Below are 22,876 nucleotides of genomic sequence, written 5' to 3' on the forward strand. Positions count from 1 at the left end.
TAGACCCTGGCAATCCACTCCATTATTCTTGTCTGGACAGAGGAGTCTGGAGAGCTATGGTACATGGGGTCACAAAGAGTTGGACAAGACTTAGCAAATAAACAACAAAAGAAACCAAGCCAAATGGCTCCCTGATGCACCCCTCTGCCATGCATCCCCATGTGTGACTGCAAGAGGGGTCCTTGAGGGGTACCATCAGCCTGAGACTTCGAGGTGTCTTGACAAGAGGCGTGGGTGTCTTCAGGAACTCACACTCTGGCATCAGGTGCTGTCAGCGACAAATTGCTAGAAGCAAAAGGTCAGGGGTGGGAAACGCAGTCACACACAGAAACTCGTCTGGGAGTCAAGTCAGACGTGGAAGGGTGTGTGTGGGGACAGGAATATCCTAGAGGGCTGGTGATGGTTGAAGGGGGACAACGGCCTGGAAGCTGCAGGAAAAGGATGCAAAATAAAGGGTCAGCAGTGGGAAGGTGAGACCTTGGCAGCTGCAGGGAACTGGAAAAGAGGCTGAACGAAGCTGTTACTGAGTCCCCGGCCAGTGGATCCCAGAGACAAAGTGCTGAGGCAAGGAATAAGGCTTTATTCAGCGAGCCTGCTGACGGAGAAGATGACAGACTCATGTATCAAGATAACCATCCTGTCGGGGTCTGGATGCCAGGTTCTTTTATGAATCAGAGATCCGGGTGGCAGGGGGAAGGGAAGGGAGGTGAGGAAACAAAATAAAAAGGCCATTTAATCTCCAAGATATCTCCTAGAATGGTAAGCCTCAGGCAGGGGCATGTATTAATTTCTTCCTTCCTCCCAGGTAGACAGGGTCCTGAATAAAGGCACTTTAACAGTCAGGCAGAGGGGCAGGATTCTCTGAGGCAGGCCATTATATATTGGATTATAGTAACAAAAAGCAATGGAAAGGAAGTTGAAGAAACAGCTACAACATGGAGTCAGAATCGACTTCTCCCTGCAACAGCCAGGACAAACCTGAACGGTCACGCCACCCTCCTGGACTTGTTTCTGGTGAAGGACTGAAGCAGAGGGTGGCTGGGGCTCCTTTCAGCTGCCCAAGGCTCTCTCATTCCTTCTCTCATTAGAAAGGAATCCTGACAAGAAAGCAAACAAGAGCTTGGGGGTGGAGAACCCTTTTTAAAATTCAGGCCTCACCCTGGATCCCGACAGTGGGCTCTCAGCTCCCCATCCTCTGGGAGAGAGGTGGTGGAAAGTCTTGATGAGAATTTTGCCTCTGGTTTGGTTTTACTTCACTAGGCACTGCCTGGAAGGGAGGAGAAACTCAGGAGACGGTGTGTTTTTGGACACGATTGCTCCTTTCCTGTGACCTGTTTGCACTGGAAGCCCAGAGTTGGGGGTTTAGATTTGCCGTGGAGGTGACACACGAATCCGCCCTCTCAGGCCCTCTGGTCGAGCTCTGTCAGTGACTGTGGTCGAGGACATCCCTGCACTTTTGACTGTCCCTACAATCTGAGACGTGGACACTCAGATCGAGTTGTGGCCTCTCCTTGGGACAAGTTAGGCTCCGAGTCATCTCAGCCCGCATTCTGAGCAGCCTGATGGCCCTGGCAAGCCTCAGGATGGGGTCTCACAGGGGCCAGTCCTAATTTACAGGCACCAAAGAGCTCCTCTCACTTCAAATAAAGGACCCCAATTTTCTCCAGAAAGATGAGCAGTCTGGTTAAAAAAAAATTTTTTTTTTTTTTGCTGGTAAAGAATAGCACAGCCTAGAACAAAGTTTTATTTAGGTTAACTCTTAAAAAACAAAACAAAACACCAAAAAGCAAAACACATTAAAAACTTTATTGTTAAGTACCACGCATGTCTAAATTTGCATCAGTTTGAAACACTTCTGCTGGCTTTGCAGAACACAATAGTTGCAAGTTTCTTTAAATCTTAACAGTCACCTGCTTTAGGTCTTTCCAGGCTCGTCTGTTCCGGCCTCCCCCTCCTACCCGTGGTGGGGTCAGTCTACTCTGCCCCACGCTGACATCGGGTCACCCCTGGGCCAGTGGGAATCTGCTTCTAGAAGGGTTGGCCCTGCAGCTAGGGCGGCCTGTACTCCTCGAGGAAGCCCTCTCTTCTTCTTGTTTTCTCTTTGTCCCATTTTTACTCCCAGCCCAAGTGGCTAACTGGGGATATTCTAAGCAAAATTCACCCCAGTGAAGTTTCATGGAGTCTTCCAGAACTGCAAGCTGGTATCTGATAATTCTTTTTTTTTTTTTTTAATGGAAGTGGGGAGTAGCTGGGACAAATCCCCTGGACTGGAGGTGGGTAGAACGGGTGGAGGTGGGTTTAAGTTTCCTCTCCCTCCCTCGTCGGCGGGCCTGGCCAGCTCTGCAGCTATGAACTGCTGGCTCTGGGGGAATGAAGACCCTGAACAGCACTGGAGTTTGAAAGCAAATTTGACTGGGGGGGCGGCGGGGTGGGGGTGGGGGAAGCAATGAAAAAACGTCCATAAATAAAATCTTGACAGGTGCTGTCTGAATAACAGCCCCCTTTCTGGCACAAATGATCTGATATAATGTAGAAAGATACGTTACAGTAGAAAGAATATTACAGCAGCTGTAATTTCCCATCTGTAGCGCTATTCCCCTGCTTCCTGAAATCTGCAATTTGAGTGCATTTTAAACACATCAGGAATAAGTGATGATTCTCCAGAGCAAGGGAAATACTCCATAAAAAAATAAAGATAGAAAAGGCATGCTATTTTAATGGCAAACTTACTTTGGATACTTAATGGTAACTGATCTTGGAATTAAGGGAGGGAGCGGCAGGGACCCCCTGTGCCCAGGAGGACAGCGGGGGACTTGGTGCCAGCCAGCGTGCCATCTTGGGCTGCGCCTGCCGAGGCCAGCAGCCTGCCAGTCCCTGTGTCGTCGGCCGGGACCCTCAGTGTTGCAGCAGGAAGTGGGTGGCCACGTTAAGGTCGTTATTGGAAGCTCTCAGGGCTTCCAATGCGTCGCCCCTGGAAAACCCCATCTCCATGAGCCGGGCAACCTGAAAACAGAAACAAAACCGGAAGCCTGATGAGGAGGCTGACCGCACTGCCACCGATCCCCCAGCCCCATGATGTTCCTCGAGCGACTTTTAATGCTCCTCGTGAGCTTTTCAGGTTAAAGAGAAAATAAACCACCCTTTCATTTAGTGTGAAAGCTGATGTTTATGAAACGACAACGGACCCGTTTTCAGGTGCTCACTATATGCGGTCCCCAGACGTGCATTTTCTCACTGAATCCTCACTTTCAGAACAAGAAAGGGGGCTCCTGAGGGTCAGTGACCTGCCAGGACGAGCAGAGAATGGCTGCGCTGTGGGCCCCGGGCCTGGGGTGCGGGTGGAGGGGGCAGGTCGTACCAGCAGCCCCGCGCACAGGCCTTCAGGGTCAAATCGGATTCCTGAAGAATAACACCCCAGCCGCACTTCCCCGGGCAGGTGAACAGCTGCTTAACTGGGGATTTATTCCTGATGCTGGTGGACTCTGACGGTACACACGCCTTGGAGCTCCCGGCGTGGCTCAGGCAGAGCACGGCCTTGGGGTGCCCACCCCACAGCCTCTCCCAGCAGGTGCGGCGCCCCCGGAGTCCCCACCGGCAGAAGGGACGAAGTCCAGGCACAACCTCGCGGGGGAGGCAGCTAGAGCCACGGTGGAAATCCTGAAGCTGTGAATGCAGAGGCTTCCTGTGCTTTTACATACAGGCGGTCTCCAAGGCTGAAACGGCAGGGTTATTGGTTTATTCCTTGTGACCTGTTTTCCCACTTGAAAATGTATTACAGAAACATTTAGGACCCTGGACTAGCCGCAGGGGTCTTTTCTTTAACTTACTTGGAAATAAACTACATTTGCAATAACATATATTGAAAAGTGATACTCTTCCAAATGTTGAGATTTTCAACAAGGTGTAACTTGACGAGGGCCTGGGGACTTAGTCACCACTTCTAACCTCCTTTTCCACAGAACGTGATGCCCGGGGGGCACACAGGGGTCAGAGCCCTGCTGCCCCTCCTTCCCCTGCGGAGGAAGGTGTGGGCGGGGCAAGTAGGGAGGGCGGGGCGAGTGGGGAGGGCGGGGCGCAGCCGAGTGGGCCAGAACCATTCAGATCCCAGCTCCCTGGGCCCTAAAGGAAGCTTTTGTTGCTGTTCAGTCACTAAGTTGTGACCCCAGGGGCTGCATGTGGCACATCGGGTTCCTCTGTCCTCCACTCTCTCCTACTAGAGTTTGCTCAAACTCATGTCCATCGAGTCAGTGATGCCTCCAACCATCTCATCCTCTGCCACCCCCTTCTTTAGCCTTCAATTTTTCCCGGCATTAGGGTCTTTTCCAATGAAGTCAGCTCTTCACATCAGGTGGCCAAAGTATTGGAGCTTCAGCATCAATCCTTCCAATGAATATTCAGGGTTGACTTCCTTTAAGATTGTCTGGTTGGATCTCCTTGCTGTCCAAGGGACTCTCAAAAGCCTTCTCCAGCACCATAATTCAAAAGCATCAATTCTTCAACGCTCTGCCTTCTTTATGGCCCAACTCTCACATCCGAACATGACTACTGGAAAAACCATAGTTTTGACTAGGTGGACCTTTGTCAGCAAAGTGATGTCTCTGCTTTTTAATACACTGTCTAGGTTTATCATAGCTTTCCTTCCAAGGAGCAAGCATCTCTCATGGCTGCAGTCATGTCAACAGTGATTTTGGACCCAAGAAAAGAAACTGTCACTGCTTCCACTTTTCCCCCTTCTATTTGCCATGAAGTGATGGGGCTGGCTACCATGTTTTCGAATGCTGTTTTAAGCCAGCTTTCTCACTTTCCTCTTTCACCCTCATCAAGAGGCTTGGGAAGAGGTTAACCCAGCTGGGAGGAAACAAGGCCCACTTTTCAGAAGCTGGGGCTCTGGCCAGTGTTTTTCAAACTGAGGCTGGGACCCCTCATCAGTGGGTTAAGACCAAGATTAAAAAAGAAGCGCATGGTGAAGGGCTTCCCTCCGAGGAACCTCATTCTGGTTCCCCACCCTCCACACATGCCCCCGAAGGGTCGACCTTGGGGAGGAGCCCAGTGGCCCATTTCCAGTTCAACCTTTGGGCTGAGGCACTGATGGCTGGTGTGGGCAGAGGCAGGGGCTCTGCTTCCATTTCCCCTCGGGCAGGAACAGCCGTTTCTGGAGTTTCAGGAACACTCCGCCACTTGCTGGCTGGGACAGAAGGCTACTCCTCAAAGGGGCCGATCTGCGTCTCACTACTTGTCACCCATGGGGCTTCCAAGGCCTTGATCTGCTTTTGAAGCCACAGGAAATGCCCCATTTCCTTCTCTGCGGCCTCCAGTGTCCTCCTCTCTCACTCCTGGTCTCTCCTGGCCGTGTGGCTCCATGTCTCCCACCTGGTTAACTCACCTTTGTCCCAGTGGCCTCAGGGCCCCATGGCCTTTCCCGAGTCCCTCAGCCGAGGACAAACCCAGAGTGGGCGCCTCATGGTCCTGCCAACCTCTGTCCTGTGCTCCTTGCGACTGGCTCCTCCTTATCATGGTCAGGGCCCGGCGGCCTTTGCCCATGCCCGCATCTCAGGGCCCAGCACTGTCCGGCTTGCCCCTGCCCCCAGCGCTTGCCCATTTCTACTGCGTCTCAGGGCCCAGCACTGTCTGGCCTGCCCCTGCTCCCAGCGCCTGCCTGTTTCTACTGCGTCTCAGGGCCCAGCACTGTCCGGCCTGCCCCTGCTCCCAGCGCCTGCCTGTTTCTACTGCGTCTCGGGGCCCAGCACTGTCCGGCCTGCCCCTGCCCCCAGCGCTCGCCCGTTTCTACTGCGTCTCAGGGCCCAGCACTGCCCGGCCTGCCCCTGCCCCCAGCGCTTGCCCGTTTCTACTGCTGCAGGATATGCTGCTGCTGGCATGGTGTGCCCAGGGCAGAGTGCGCCTTCCTGTGATTCCCAGCCTTGGCACAGTGGGCGTGCACGTGTGTGTACATGCACACATGCCCTGCGTGTGTTAATGACAGCATTCTGGGGCGGTGAGTGATGCTGGGCCCGCGATAAACTGAGCGAAATGTGCTCAAGCTAGGCCTCTGGGCTCTGGGTGAGTTTAATCCGCTCTCCAGGTTTAGGACTGGGTGCTGCCAAACTTCTGATGACTGTCTAGTAACCAAAACTGCCCTTGGCTTAAATTCTGTCCTCGACAGTATTAGTCAGCTCCCTCAAACGGATATCATCCCCATCTGATTAGCAAATGAACAAGTCACTCAAGGTAAACGCCAAGCAAACAAGATCAGAGGTGAGCCCAGAACTCACCAGAGCCCACCCCTTTCTACCTAGTGGCTTAGTCAACAATCTTTTTGCATTTTCACCAGTTTCAGACTCAGTGTTATTATCCGTTGCGATGTCATCAACATCCCTCTCGAGGGGATGAGAGGCGCACGTGTCTTGGCGGCATCCTGTGTCAACAGGAGAGTGGTGTGGGGCCTTCAGACCACAAGGCCCTTTTCCTCCACGAGTGTCTGCTCCATTATCTGTCTCAGGCTCCTGCCAGACGTGACATGTCCGTTCTCAGGATCCACACTTTTCCCTTTTCCTTGGGGGGCCTTTCACACTTAATGTCACTAGGTGAGAAAGGCCACAGGAAGTGTGCTGGACGTGTGGTCAACAGGGCACAGCCATCTCACTGGTGCAGGTAGCCCTACCGGGCTATTTCCACTCCTGGATCGACATAACCTTTCACAATGCTTATTCCCGTGACTTCCGGTTAAGGACCACGATCTTTAGTGGAGTGAACATGGCCCAGTGAGGAGGTGGGCAGCACCCTCTCTGCCGTGTCCCTTACCCATGGACACACACCACGGGGCCGACGATTTGGCCGTTTTCAATGACGGGGAACAAACGCGTGTCACGCTGTCACCTCTAGGACTTAAGGCCTGGCTGCTTCTTCACACCCAGCGACAGGAACAAATTCATCTGTTCGGCAAATCACGATTCATAACCTGGAGCTGGTGACGCAAGAGCCTCGTCTGGCACTGGCACTGGGCAGAGGCACTGACTACAGCTTCCATCTGCTGGAGGTTCCTGTCCAGCGACTCTGAATCTGGTTTGGAATCGAGGAGATGCTGAGCACAGGCCGCCCCCTACACAGAGCAGAGCACGCGCGGCACTGGGGCCAGAGGGAAAGCGGCTAGGGTCTGGGGTGGGCCGGGCTGTGTCCAAGGTGGCGAAGTCCTGGTGAGGAGAGACCTATTCTGTGCATGCCAGGCTGCCTCCGAGGTCGTTCTCTCCCAGACACCGTCGACCACATGTGCTGTCACCGGTTTTGACAGCCAAGCTGGGTTTTTCGCAGGTCTCCACGGCTCTGTGCAGGCCACGGCTGGCTGGCCATCACAGCCCCTTGCCTAAAGCTGGCTCTGGGGTCTTCTGGATTTCTTGGGGGGTGAGGAGACGAGTGTGATTAGAGAATTTGCACTGCTGAATGACCTGGTACTCTGACCAGAGGAGAAAGCTCAGAAAGTAGAAATCAGGTTAGCAGTATTTAAAAACTGAACAACATGAGGAAAGGGCACTTGTGGGTCTCCTTTAGTTTCCCAAACTACAAACACCTACAGAAAAATGAAACGGCAAGCTCGGGGTGGGTATGAGGAAAATAATCAGAGGACCAGAAGGAGGACACTGAAGGGTTCCCACGGGGTCCCCATAACCCCACAGCGGACAGTGCCGGCTGGGGCACCCATGGCCACACAGTCAGTGCCTCCTGCTGCTGCCCATCCTCAGGGGCCCAGGTCTCAGCAGATGGCGCAGCCCTGGGGTGGACGCTGAGAACCATCATCACGGTTCTGCTTGTTAACCGGCGCCTGACTTGCACAGACCTCGAGCGTTTCGCAACCGTCCGGGTGTGAAGGCCGACTTAGCCTGTGACGCAGGGACTCCCGTGCTCAGCAGTGGCGAGAGATGGCCGAGGCCACACAGGCCTGTGGTTGGGTGAGCGAGACTCTCTAGAGAGTCGGGCAGGACTCTCTAGAGGCTCATGATTCCTCAAAGTAAAACCACAGGGGAGCCAGCAGCTGTGAGAGAGGCTCCACAGCCCCGGGGTTTGGGAGGCGAGGACCCCGCTGGGTGTCAGAGGGGCTCCACGGAGTCACCGTGTGACCCCAGGCCAGGAACTAGGGCACCAGGCTCCCAGCTCCTTGCCACTTTGGGGTAAGAGAGACGGGTGCAAAAGGCCTGGGACAGTGGCCGGCAGCTGGCAGGCGCTCAGGAGCGTCTCCTCCTGTGATCATCCTGTGCTACTGAGAAGCCACCAGGCCAGGTGTGATCCCTCTCTCGGGGCCTCTGAGGTGACAGAACTGCCCTTGGGTTTTGTTTTCGGCACTCACTTGAACTGCTTCCACTTCGCTAGTTTTATATCCTTTGTTGGTCAAAGAACTGGTGTGTCTTTCGCGAGATCAAAGGCAGGCTCATTTTCAGAGGTGCCACGGCAAGCTTGGCGTGGCTGGAGGGAGGTCCCGGAGCAGAAGGGCCACCCCCTGAACCCTGAGTCACTGCCATCCACAGAGAGGCTCACATTCTGAGATTCCACCCCAGGTCCACAGCCGAGCACTCCCCCCCAACACACACCTCCTGCCACAGCCAAGTACGGCCACGCTGAACAGCGAAGCAAGTGACGTGTGTCACCTGTTTCTAGCGTTTGCTGCTGCTGCTGCTAAGTCGCTTCAGTCGTGTCCGACTCTGTGCGACCCCACAGACGGCAGCCCACCACGCTCCCCCTTCCCTGGGATTCTCCAGGCAAGAACACTGGGGTGGGTTGCCATTTCCTTCTCCAATGCATGAAAGTGAAAAGTGAAGTCGCTCTGTCGTGTCCAACTCTTCGCGACCCCATGGACTGTAGCCTACCAGGCTCCTCTGTCCATGGGATTTTCCAGGCAAGAGTATTAGAGTGGGTTGTCATTGCCTTCTCTAGCATTTAAATCTTGTAAATAAGCATTGGCCTAACAAAACTAAGATGGTCAGCCCGAGTGAAGTTGGACAGGGAGAGAGCCGAGTTGAGAGCATGTGAGTCAGTGCGGGGCTGGTGGGGCCATGGCGGTCCCAAAAACCCAGGACAGGAACTTCCTAAAATGCATCTCCTCCAACGTTCCTTTCCTGTTTCAGAGCCCAGTGAGTCCTTTCTTCCTTCTGCCTGCCCATCGATCACAGGAAAGTTTCCGTCTAAAAATTCTCGCCATGAAACATCAGAGTAGAGTTCCCCTTAGTTTCTAGTCTAAAAACCTGAATGATCCTTGCCTCTAACTTCTTTTGGAAACTGGGTAGAGCTGGGTCAATATCCAGAGAGGACGCTACGATTTTCCCTGTCACTTAATCACAAAACACTCAGATGACTCAAATGTAATGTCTCCGGGGCCTGTTTCTGGTGACTGAAAATGTGACTTCCCAGCATTATGACCAGAGGAATTCGATGGGGAGCAGAAGTGGGCACTGAAATTGCAGCTCAGAGGGAAAAGTGAGTGCACGGTCCCCTGCAGTGACGTTGACTCCAGCAGCTGCTCCCATGGGAGGGGTCCTGTCACTGGCATCCATGTGTGTGCTGTAAAGGAGGACACGGTGGAACACACTTCCCAAGGAGAGACCCCAGCAAGCGAGAAAAGAAACCTAAAGAGAGGGGATAAACCTGGGCCAGCGTTCCTTTCCTTTCCCCTTTTTCTTTTTTAAATCCTCTGTGGTTGGGACAAGTGCCCCTACCACCTCAAGGTTATTCTTACTCAAGGAAAGGCATAAAAACCTGCCTTAACATTCTACTTGCTGTTGAACTACTCTCTGACCCGACTGAAGCAGCGTGCTCATTCCAATGACATCTAGAGCAATTCCTCTCAGCCTGAAACACTCTTCTGCTTGTTTTGAGTAAGACTGTGGTTTTAACTTCCCTTTAGCTAAGGGTGTCAAAAACAAATGGTTTTGGGGGTTCTTACTTCCCAAATTCTGACTCTTGCAAAAAGTCATGCCCACCTGATAGGTGGTCCCAGCCCCTCCCCCCAGGGCTGCCCATGGTGGCTGGCCATGTCCCAGGCCACATGCATGCCCTGTCGGGAGGGTGGCCCCCTCTTGGGCTTGTCAAGGCAAGCTCGGGGCCAGACCCTTGTGGGTCAGAGCTGCCCTTGCCCCCTGTCAGCTGGGCCCCGCTCCTCCTCCTTGGAGCTGCTGAACCCCTGTGGTCACACAGCTGGCTGAGTGGACTGGTTCTCCTCTGTGCCTACCCAATGCAGGCAGCTCAGCGGACCCTCATCTTTGCACTTCCCTGCGTGCTTTGTTGTTTGGTCCTGAGAAGACCCTCACTACTGGCCAGGAGGGGTCTCCTCTGCTTACATCTTTCAGCATTCAGCAGACTCAGGGACCCCCAAAATTGGCTGATTATTTGATTGCTACCCAATAATTCACTCTAACAAAACGTGTGTTCTAACACTAGTATTAGAGATCAGAGATGGAAAGGGCTGATGGAGGACCACCCTCTAACACATTTTTAAGTGAAAACAAGTGTTCTTTTGAAGGAGAAGCCCTCCAACCACACCTTCATGTTCAGGCCTCTAAACCCCTCCACCAGGGCACCTGCGGCCTCAGGCTCCGTGTCAGGAGAGAACACGGAAGAGAAGGTGCCAGCCCCCGTGCAGTTCACCATCTGCCAGGGAGCCAGATGGCGTGGGTGTCTCTACATCAACACTCAGCTCACTGCGGGTCCAGACACTCAGGGCAGGAGCACTGCGTGAGGGACTGTTTTCATAATGAGCTCTGTGGAGTTTAGGTGGGCTTTCTGGAGGCAGTGGAAAGGATTCCAGAGATGAGGGAAGAGACTCCCTGAGATTGAGATCCTCTCACACTGAAGAGATTTGGCTCCTTATTCACTGAGATTGAGTGTCTGTGTGCCATCTCTCTCTACCGGGGCCAATGGGTATTTCAGAGGATGTGAATGGAATCCACACAACTCCATTCCAGTCTCACATATTATAAACATGCTAAGTGCCACCGTACCTCATCTGGCAAGACTCTCATAAGCACCGGGACTGTACTATGTTCCCCAGGCAGGGATGGAAGAAATTACATACGTGGTTAGGATCATAATAAGCCCCTTCCTCCACGTCTAATCCATCCTCTGAGGAAACCCAACAATGTGATTCTTTGTTTAAAATCCTGCTTGGTTTCCTAATGCCTAAAGTCCATATAGTCAAAGCTATGGTTTTTCCAGTAGTTGTCTATGGATGTGAGAGTTAGATCATAAAGAAGGCTGAGCGCCGAAGAACTGATGCTTCCAAATTGGGGTGCTGGAGAAGACTCTTGAAGAGTCCCATGGACAGCAAGGAGATCAAACCAGTCAATCCTAGAGAAAATCAACCCTGAATATTCATTGGAAGGACTCATGCTGAAACTGAAGCTCCAATACTTTGGCCACCTATTGCGAAGAACTGACTCACTGGAAAAGACTCTGATGCTGGGCAAGATTGAAGACAGGAGGAGAAGGGGACAACAGAGCATGAGACAGTTGGATGGCATCACTGACTCAATGGACCTGAGTTTGAGCAAGCTCTGGGAGTTGGTGATGGACGGGAAAGCCTGGTGTGCTGCAGTCCATGGGTTGCAGAGTTGGAAACGACTGAGTGACTGAAGAACAGCCTAGAAGCAGAGGTCCATGCCCCATTGAGGGCCTTGGGATGCCTTCCTGTTTCTTCCCTACCTGGGGCCCCTGCCGCACCTGTCAAGTCCCACTCCAACTTCACCCACCTGTGCTCCCCAAATCTGATGTGCTTTTCACCAGGCTGCCTCTTTACAGACAGCACTGCCCACCCCACCCCCCCACACTGGCACTCCTTCAGCAGCATCGGGAGACTTGGATACAGCTGACCAGAGCTGTCCCTCTGCCAGGGCCCCTGCACCAGGCTGCACCACGCAAGGGCAGGAATCGTTGCCTCACTTATCTCTGTATTTCAAGAACCCAGTCCAGCGTTAGAGCAGGCAGAGCAGACAGCTGATAACTGCTGGCTGACTAGAAGGGAGGAAATAAACGGACGGAGGAGAGGAAGTCAGTATTTGTCAAGGCCACATTCATCCTACTTTCGTTAAGTCCCAGCACTGACTCCGTGAGTCTAACTGCCCCGTCTGACTTCATCTGTGCATCCCATTAAGCATGAAGCTAAGAGTCCCTTTCTAAGCTTGGGGAAGGCTCAAGAGAGGCAAACTTGGGAAGTATTTCCCCCTTTTCATTAAAAAAAAAAAAGAGAGACCAATAATGATAAAATGTCATTATTTGTTAATTTTGAGTTTGGGGGTAATATAAAAAATCCTTGGTTAAGAAGAAAAAAAAATCTAAAAGCAAGAGAAATGCAATAATGAACAGACTTATTTTTAAGATAGTAGGGTTTGGGGTGACATCTGGAATGGGTGAACTGACAAAGGTGCTGGCTGAAAGATAGTAGGAATGGACTGTGAAGAACTGAAAATCCAGAAACTTAACAGCAAAAGTAGAAAAACTGGCAAATATTTCTACAGTCCTACGTCAGACTATTATTAGACTTGATGAGGGATGCACATTCTTTCTTAGACTATTCTTTGTTTTCACAACAGATGGACTATATTTCCTATCTTAAATATCTCTCACTAAAATTCCTAAGGTTTTTGTTCACATCAGAAAAAAAATCATTTCCCTTTTTCTCGGTTTAGAAAAATTACTGTTTCTTAATGCATCAAAATCACATGACTGATATTTAAATAAAGAAAATTGCTGTCATTGTTCAGCTGCTAAGCTGTGTCTAACTCTTTGTGACCCCATGGACTGCATGCAGCCCACCAGGCTATGCTGTCCTTCACTGTAAATAAAGAAAATACAGCACATCCAATTGAAAAATTAAGCACAAAAAGGTTTTGTTAATTCCAACTATCTTAATGTTACTAACAAATAATATTTATATAGTGTTCAGTTCAATTCAGTTCAGTTCAGTTTAATCACTCCGTCATGTCTAACTCTTTGCGACTCCATGAACTGCAGCACCCCAGGCCTCCCTGTCCATCACCAACTTCTGGAGTTTACCCAAACTCATGGTGATGCCATCCAACCATCTCATCCTCTGTCGTCCCCTTCTCCTCCTGCCCTCAATCTTTCCCAGCATCAGGGTCTTTTCCAATGAGTCAGTTCTTTGCATCAGGTGGCCAAAGTATTGGAGTTTCAGCTTCAACATCAGTTCAATGAACACTCAAGACTGATCTCCCTTAGGATGGACTGGTTGGATCTCCTTGCAGTCCAAGGGACTCTCAAGAGTCTTCTCCAACACCACAGTTCAAAAGCATCAGTTCTTTGGTGCTCAGCTTTCTTTATAGTTCAATTCTCACATCCGTACATGACTACTGGAAAAACCATAGCCTTGACTAGATGGACGCTGGTGACAAAGTAATGTCTCTGCTTTTCAATATGCTGTCTAGGTTGGTCATAACTTTATTTCCAGGGAGTAAGCGTCTTTTAATTTCATGGCTACAATCACCATCTGCAGTGATTTGGGAGCCCAAGAAAACAAAGTCTGTCACTGTTTCCACTGTTTCTCCATCTATGTGCCATGAAGTGATGGGACCAGATGCCGCAATCTTAGTTTTCTGAATGTTGGGCTTTAAGCCAACTTTTTCACTCTCCTCTTTCACTTTCATCATGAGGCTCTTTAGTTCCTCTTCACTTTCTGCCATAAGGGTGGTGTCATCTGCATATCTGAGGTTATTGATATTTCTCCCGGCAATCTTGATTCCGGCTTTGCTTCATCCAGCCCAGCGTTTCTCATGATGCACTCTGCATAGAATTTAAATAAGCAGGGTGACAATATACAGCCTTGATGTTCTCCTTTTCCTATTTGGAACCAGTCTGTTGTTCCATGTACAGTTCTAACTGTTGCTTCCTGACCTGCATACAGGTTTCTCAAGAGACAGGTCAGGTGGTCTGGTATTCCCATCTCTTTCAGAATTTTCCACAGTTTATTGTGATCCACACAATCAAAGGCTTTGGTATAGTCAAGAAAGCAGAAATAGATGTTTTTCTGGAACTCTCGCTTTTTCAATGATCCAGCGGGTGTCGGCAATTTGATCTCTGGTTCCTCTGCCTTTTCTAAAACCAGCTTGAACATCTGGAAGTTCACGGTTCACGTATTGCTGAAGCCTGGCTTGGACAATTTTGAGCATTACTTTACTAGCATGTGAGATGAGTGCAACTGTGCAGTAGTTTGAGCATTCTTTAGCATTGCCTTTCTTCGGGATTAGAATGAAAACTGACCTTTTGCAGTTCTATGGCCACTGCTGAGTTTTCCAAATTTGCTGGCATATTGAGTGCAGCACTTTCACAGCGTCATCTTTTAGGATTTGAAATAGCTCAACTGGAATTCCATCACCTCTAACAGCTTTGTTCGTAGTGATGCTTCCTAAGGCCCACTTGACTTCACATTCCAAGTTGTCTGGCTCTAGGTGACTGATCACACCATCGTGATTATATTGGTCGTGAAGATCTTTTTTGTACAGTTCTTCCATGTATTCTTGCTGCCTCTTCTTAATATCTTCTGCTTCTGTTAGGTCTATACCATTTCTGTCCTTTATGGAGCCCATCTTTGCATGAAATGTTCCCTTGGTATATCTAATTTTCTTGAAGAGATCTCTAGTCTTTCCCATTCTATTGTTTTCCTCTATTTCTTTGCACTGATCACTGAGGAAGGCTTTCTTATCTCTCCTTAGTATTCTTTGGAACTCTGCATTCAAATGGGTATATCTTTCCTTTTCTCCTTTGCTTTTGGCTTCTCTTCTTTTCACAGCTATCTGTAAGGCCTCCTCAGACAGTCATTTTGTTTTTTTACATTTCTTTTTCTTGGGGATGGTCTTGATCCCTGTCTCCTGTACAATGTCACGAACCTCTGTCCATAGTTCATCAGGCACTCTTTCTATCAGATCTAGTCCCTTAAATCTATTTCTCACTTCCACTGTATAATCATAAGGGATTTTATTTAAGTCATGCTTGAATGGTCTAGTGGTTTTCCCCACTTGCTTCAATTTAAGTCTGAATTTGGCAATAAGGAGTTCATGATTTGAGCCACAGTCAGCTCCTGGTCTTGTTTTTGCTGACTGTATAGAGCTTCTCCATCTTTGGCTGCAAAGAATACAATCAATCTGATTTTGGTGTTGACCATCTGGTGATGTCCGTGTGTAGAGTCTTCTCTTGTGTTGTTCACAGAGGGTGTTTGCTATGACCAGTGTGTTCTCTTGGAAGAACGCTCTTAGCCACCTTCCAGCTAACCCAGAGATCATATGGAAGGTACACTTGTAAATGTTACTCTAAGTGTCTTGAGACAAGGGCAGCATCTTTCTTCTCTTTTACAGTCTCTCGAGCACCTACCACAAAAACTATTGAGCATCTACATAAATAATGCCGGCGGGGGGTACTCTGTGTCTTAATGTGGGACCGTCTTTAAGAGCATTTAAGGATAATCAAGAAACAAAAGAGAAAATTCGGAAAAATATGAACAAATAAGGAAGTTTATGTTAAAAACAACCTCTCACAAAAAAAAAAAAACCTCTTGTGTATTTACATCTTTTCATAACAGAGTCAAGAAGAAGCAAATGGTATTTTAAACTGATAGCGACAACACGTTAACCTCACTCTTGTCATTCTGTGGGAGGATCAAGGACAATGATTCATTAAAAAAAAAAAACACAACGCTAAGACTTCAATTACACACATTCACCTTGTTATCACTTTTTGACACTTTTTCCCCCCCCAAATGTCAAAACTAAGAACTATTTCCCCTATAAACACTTTCTATCGTTAACGGCTCCTCTGAGAGGGATGTGAGCTGGGTTCTATCAAGAAGACAGTAATATAACAGAACTTTATTTCTCTTCACCTGAATTTGAGAGTACTTGTTTATTTTTCAATCACTTATCTTAAATATTTCACAAATGCCAATTTGCTTGGCTTTAGTTTCTAATCATGGGGCTAACATTTTTCTAGTAACTCGTCAATGGAGGTGGAAGAGAACTATGGCGCCTTCATGCATCTCTCAACCCTAACGAGTAGCTCAAAGGGTGAGTCTGAGCTGAGACGTTAAGGGCGAGGGGCTAGGTCAACTCGTCAGGCACATTCAGCTGGTTTCTTTCACTTGTCGTGGCCTCACCCAGAGGGACCTGTGGAGGTTCTGCCCAAGAGCCCCTCTTGAGTTCCAGAAAAAGCCAGGATATGGACAGTTCTGCCACAGATGCTGAGGGCCTTGGGTCGGACCGGTGTTTGCTGGCTCTGGAGACTGGGGGTGGAGGAGGGCATGGTGCGACCCGCTATGAAATGCTGACCTTGGTCTGCTTTGTTGAGAAAAAAGAGATGTTCGAAAGAACGATATTTAAAAGGGTTGTTACTGAAATGCTCTAAATTGACTTTTATAGATTTTCAAAAACTTCCCAGTGTGAAGTAATCACAAACTTCAAGGAAAATTTCAAGAAGAGCACTAAGAACAAACTTTAAGGAAAATTTCAAGAAGAGCACTAAGAACTTGATCACTCTTCCACCCAGATTCACCAATTATTACTTGGCTGCAGTTGCTTTCTGTCCAGATGCACACACACACATGCTCTATACACATACACACACACACACACACACACACTCTCTCTCTCTCTCTCTCCCCCCCCCCACTTATTTTCCCTGAGCCACCTGAGATGGAGCCACATACACACACACACACACACTCTCTCTCTCTCTCTCTCCCCCCCACTTATTTTCCCTGAGCCACCTGAGATGGAGCCACATACACACACACACACACACACACACACACTCTCTCTCTCTCTCTCTCCCCCCCACTTATTTTCCCTGAGCCACCTGAGATGGAGCCACATACACACACACACACACACACACACACTCTCTCTCTCTCTCTCCCACTTATTTTCCCTGAGCCACCTGAGATGGAGCCACATACACACACACACACACACACTCTCTCTCTCTCTCTCTCTCCCCACCACTTATTTTCCCTGAGCCACCTGAGATGGAGCCACATATATCCTGCCCCTATTTCCTTGTCTGCTCTAATCTACAATGCACGCGTGCTAAGCCGCTTCAGTGGGCGACTCTTCAGTGTCCGACTCTTGCGACCCCATGGACTGTAGCCCTCCAGGTGCCTCTGTCCCTGGGATTCTCCAGGCATTTCCTTCTCCGGGGATCTGCCCGACCCAGGGAACGTAGCCAAGTCTCTTATGTCTCTCGCACTGGCAGGTGGGTTCTTTACCACTAGCACCACCTGGGAAGCCTACACACAACAGAATTTCAGAATTGCTGCATTCGTACCCATGAGGAGTTTGAGCTTTGCTTGCAGTTCTTCTTTCTTTTTTTTTTTTTAGGCAGAGGACATATTATGTTCACAAGCAACTGAAATTAATTTTCCCCCTTTCTTATATCATTCCCTTAAGATACAGTTGGAACATTTACTTCAGTTGCCTTGTAGTTTTATGGTTGTCCCCAGTGTTGATTTGCTTTTTGAACCTGTAAAACATTTACCTGATTCCTAAAGTTAAAACCATACAGACAGAGAAGCTCCTGGACTGTCCGCTTCCTTCTCTCCGAGCCCTTGCAGTGAACCAGGTTCAGTAGTTGTATACATATGAAATGTCATACACTTAAAAATAAGCAATCGCAATGCAATTTTTTTTTTGAAATTATATCCTCCTCAAAGTCATAAGACCCAGAGATGTCAATGACAGGGCCCAAATGTCTAAAATGGGTATAGCTGGCAGTTTACCTGGTATCAAGATCTCTATTTATCAATATACGCTTGAATTCTTTCAAGTCCTATTCACCAAAACTGCCGTGGGTGTGAAGCCTGGATTTAGGGCAAGTACCAGGTGGTTACATTACCTGCTCCTCTGAAACCTCTAGAGGTGGGGATGCTGGTTGTTCAGCTCGCTGACCATCCTGATAGTTAACGTTTCTTCGCTGACGCAGAGGAGGGAAAAGACGGTTCCAGTTGATCATTCCTCCCTAGAAAAAGATCATCGCACAGAGATCAGAAATGGAGGCGAGGAAGCCTTGTAACGCTTGGCACAGGCTTCTCCAGTGACACAGTCACAGCTGCAGACTGGAGGTAAGATGTCAGATGGATGTGCTGTGCACAAGCGGTAAGAGCCCTGCAGCCCTTCCATCAACAAGCTGCAATCGGCAGCCTGCAGGAGATGTGCAGAGAGAAACAGAGGGGGTGGGTGCTGCCAAAGGGACTTGTGCCCTCTGACTGCGGAAGGTGGTGGAAGACGCATGCAGTCACTCCTAACCTCAGCCCCACGGTGTCCCCACCGATGCCGTCCCGACTCCGCTGGGCTCTGGAGAAGCCGCAAGGAGGCCAACTTGGGGTGCGCAACCAGAGACCTGGAGCTTCCTTCAGCAGCTCTTTAAAATGCTGCTCCTCCCTCTTCTTGTTCTTTTTTAAAATTTAAGTAAATTCCAAGCAAGGTCAGCACAGAGGGAGAGACTGCAGGTGGAGATAAACCCCAGGTTGGGGGACAGGCCTGAGAATGTAAAGGTAAATCCTCCACAGGGGGACAAGCAGCTCAGGCTTGTCCTCCGTGTGGCTTTCTGGATAACTTAACATTGATGGCGAGGTCACTTCTTGCCTTTTCTATGTCATCAGTAAACAAAAGCCACAATAGGAAGTAAAAAAAGTATGCACCTCAGGCTACTTTTAAAAAAATGGATGTTTTTTTTACCCATATGCCAACTTTTTAATTGATCAACTTCAATCTGTTTCTAGATGTCTTCTGGTTCTGGAAGATTCAGAGACTAAGAAAACCTAAAATTTTTCCTACTATAAATACTTGTGGATAAAATTTTAAAAATATTTCAAAAGCAGAGCTGAACACAAAGGGGAGACAGAGCCCCTAGGGTGGCAGAATCAAGCTGTGGAAACCAGCGCGGTAAAGAAGCAGGGACAGGTATAAGGGCGGGCACACTCTGCTCACTCAGACCCCCCTGGGCGCTGGCACCTATCTGGGTTCAGGAGCGGAGGCCTCGGGTCTGAAATAGGCTACAACTCTACGCAACAATGTGGTGAAATCTCTCAACGTAATACTGAGTAAAACAAACACAAAAGTACATCTGTATGACTCCCTTTATATGCTAACTTTTCCGTATGTTATACTTTAATAGAACATTATAAGAAGAAATAGAAAACTTGACAAGACTTTTAGCCATTAGTGTCACTGAAATACTACTTAAGGAACTACCTACTAAAAATCTACAGGTGAAATCCATGAAAATTTTAAGGACCCGCTGTCGTATACAAATTGTTCTAGAGAAGAGAAAAGGAAAAGAGCCCTCCATCTAATTTTCTGAGGCTATGCAACGCTGTTTCCAAAATCAGAGAAGGCTATCATAAAACAGCCCACTTTAAATTTATGGACAAGTACAATAATCCTAGATAAAATATCAACAAACTCAATCCAACAATGTTAAAAAAGTACCATCTTATCCAATAAGATATATCAGAAATCTTAGAAAATACAGCAATGTAATTCACACATTAACAGATTAAAAGAGAAAAACCAAATGCTCACTCAACAGATATAAAAATAATTTGATAAAACTGGATGAAGAGGCAAGAATGCCTATTACCACCTCTTGCATTCAACACAAGTCACTGCGTCATGAAGACAGACCAACCAATTGTGAAAGAAACTGCAGCAGGATGGAAGGGAAGAAAAACTGTCATTCACACGGGATGACTGTCTTACCTAGAACATGAGGACTAACAAGACGGAATATAAGACACAAAAATATCAGTGACATCCCTTGCCTGTGATCACTGAGAAAATGTAACTGCAAAAATTTCCTATTTACAAAGAATAACAGAAACTATTTAGGTACTCAGGAGGGCTTCCCTGGTGACTCAGATGGTAAAGAGTCTGCCTGCAACACAAGAGACGTGGGTTTGATCTCTGAGTCGGGAAGATCCCCTGAAGGAAATGGCAACCCACTTCAGTATTCTTGTCTGGGAAATCCTACGGACAGAGGAATCTGGTGGTCCATGGGGTCGCAAAGAGTCAGACATGACTGAGCAACTAACAGCTCTCACACTCACTCATAGGTCCGTACGAATTAAATCTAACAGAAGATCTGCAAGTCTCTATGAAAAATGGTAAGCTTGATTGAAGGGTATGAGTGGAAAGACAGTCCATTCCTGCCTGAGAAGGCTCAAAACTGGCATCTTTCCACACTCTGCCAATTCCAGAGTGTAGCAGAGATGGTGGGCTGACTCTCAATATCCACATTCTTATTAAAAATAAGATTTCTTTTGGTGACACAGTTACTACAACACATTCTCAGCGTCCCCCGGTGGACTCAGTTGGGCCTATGGTACGCAAGCAAGAAGGCATGCGGGACCCCGAGAGGGGGCCTTCAAGGGAGGGACGCAGCCCTCCTCAGTGCCTCCTCCTCCTTCCTGGCCCCACGCTGAGGACAGGGCAGCAGCAAGAGAAGAGGAGACCGGGGGCGGCAACCGCTCCCGACAGTTTGGGGCTGTTAACATCTGATTTGTTTCACATGAGACAGACCCACACCTTGTTTAGGTTTCTGTGATTTCATGCTGCTGCTACATGCAGCTAAAGCTGTGTGTGTGTGTGTGTGTGTGTGTGTGTGTGTGTGTGTGTGTGCGTGTGCGTGCGTGTGTGTGTGGGCGTGTGTGTGTGTGTGTGTGGGTGTGTGTGGGCGTGTGTGTGTGTGTGTGCGTGTGTGTGTGTGTGGGCGTGTGTGTGTGTGTGGGCGTGTGTGGGCGTGTGTGTGTGGGCGTGTGTGTGTGTGTGTGTGTGCGTGTGTGTGTGTGTGTGTGTGTGTGTGTGTGTGTGTGGGCGTGTGTGTGTGGGCGTGTGTGCGTGTGTGTTGTGTGTTTTGGTGAAACGAGACAGCCTGAAATTAAGGGTCAAAACTAGACCTGAATACTTTCAAGAAGTATAAAGGAGGACTTTCATCTACCAGTTACTAGGACTTAGTGTCAGACGACAAGAATTAAAGTAGGATGGCATGAGCACGTGATGGGTGAGCAGTGCAAAGAAACAGGCTGAGAAATCAGAAGTAAACATGGCCACTTAGCACATGATGGAGGGGGCCCTGGAAGCCAGCAGGAGAGACACCACTTAGTGAACAGTACTGGGACAATGGGTAAAAGACATGGAAAAAGACAGAATTAGACCTCACGCCACATACAAAGTAAGCTTAGTTTAAAATAAACCCCATAGATTAAAGATTTAAATCTGGCAAGCTAGGCTGTTACTAAACATTTTAGAAGAAATAAGAGATATTCTTTATGTTGCTGGGATGGGAAAGGATTTCTAAAACCAAAATATGAAGCATAAATCACACAAAAAAAGGGTTGCTAACAATTACAACAAATAAGAACTCTGTGTGATTAAAAACAAGAGAGCTAGAAGACAAAGTATAGATTAAGAGAAGACATGTGTAACATATAACTGACAAAACAGTATGCAGAATATGTAAAGAAACAATGAGAAAAAATAAATAACACAAGAGAAGCATGGAGAATGCATGAGAAAAGTGGAGAATGCATATGAAAAAACAATTTACAGAAGAGGAAACCCTGAATCAATAAACATAAGAAAAGATGTTTAACCTCACTAGCATGGGAAATGCAAATTAAAACAGCACTAAGTCATTTCATAACTGTAAGACTGGCAAAAATAAAATGTCTAACAATACCAAGGATGGGGGTGATGTGAAGGAAATGGGAATTCTATAGTGTTGATGAGAGTTTACATTGGCACAAACATTTCAGAGAACAATGTGTCAAGATCTAGTAAAACTGAGGATATTCTATAGTCTAGCAATTTTATCTCCAGGGAGCTATGAGTGCCTCAAGGGGCATTTAGAAGGATATTCTCTGAAGCACCGATTATAATATTAAGTAAGAAAGCGTAAAAAAATTCAACTGTCCCTAAGTAGGGAAATAAACCAGTGAGTGGTTCCATTTTATAAAAGACTATAAAAGACAGCCTTCTGAATGGGAGAAAATAATAGCAAATGAAGCAACTGACAAACAATTAATCTCAAAAATATACAAGCAACTTATGCAGCTCAATTCCAGAAAAATAAACGACCCAATCAAAAAATGGGCCAAAGAACTAAATAGACATTTCTCCAAAGAAGACATACGGATGGCTAACAAACACATGAAAAGATGCTCAACATCACTCATTATCAGAGAAATGCAAATGAAGACCACAATGAGGTACCATTTCACACCAGTCAGAATGGCTGTGATCCAAAAGTCTACAAGCAATCAATGCTGGAGAGGGTGTGGAGAAAAGGGAACCCTCTTACACTGTTGGTGGGAATGCAAACTAGTATGGCCACTATGGAGAACAGTGTGGAGATTCCTTAAAAAATTGCAAATACAACTGCCATATGACCCAGCAATCCCACTGCTGGGCATACACACCGAGGAAACCAGAATTGAAAGAGACACATGTACCCCAATGTTCATTGCAGCGCTGTTTGTAATAGCCAGGACATGGAAACAACCTAGATGTCCACCAGCAGATGAATGGATAAGAAAGCTGTGGTACATATACACAATGGAGTATTACTCAGCCATTAAAAAGAATACATGTGAATCAGTTCTAATGAGATGGATGAAACTGGAGCCGGTTATACAGAGTGAAGTAAGCCAGAAAGAAAAACACCAATACAGTATACTAACACATATATATGGAATTTAGAAAGATGGTAATGATGACCCTGTATGCAAGACAGCAAAAGAGACACAGATGTATAGAATGGACTTTGGACTCTGAGGGAGAGGGAGAGGGTGGGATGATTTGGGAGAATGGCACTGAAACATGTATACGATCATGTAAGAAACGAA

General features: G+C 48.0%; 1 protein-coding gene across 1 annotated transcript in view; it reads right to left on the reverse strand.

Moving 5' to 3' along the window:
• The window catches only part of UBAC2 (UBA domain containing 2), a 171,732-nt gene continuing 150,641 nt past the window's right edge, over positions 1,786-22,876 (reverse strand). Inside the window, exons 8-9 of the mRNA XM_018056404.1 lie at positions 17,869-17,991; positions 1,786-3,003 (exon numbers count right to left, since the gene is read on the reverse strand). Coding sequence (XP_017911893.1) covers positions 2,896-3,003; positions 17,869-17,991 — 231 coding nt within the window. The 3' untranslated portion in view covers positions 1,786-2,895. The remainder of the gene's footprint in view (positions 3,004-17,868; positions 17,992-22,876) is intronic.

This window comes from Capra hircus, chromosome 12 (genome assembly GCF_001704415.2).
Source record: "Capra hircus breed San Clemente chromosome 12, ASM170441v1, whole genome shotgun sequence".
In the NCBI taxonomy this organism is placed as follows: Eukaryota; Metazoa; Chordata; class Mammalia; order Artiodactyla; family Bovidae; genus Capra; species Capra hircus.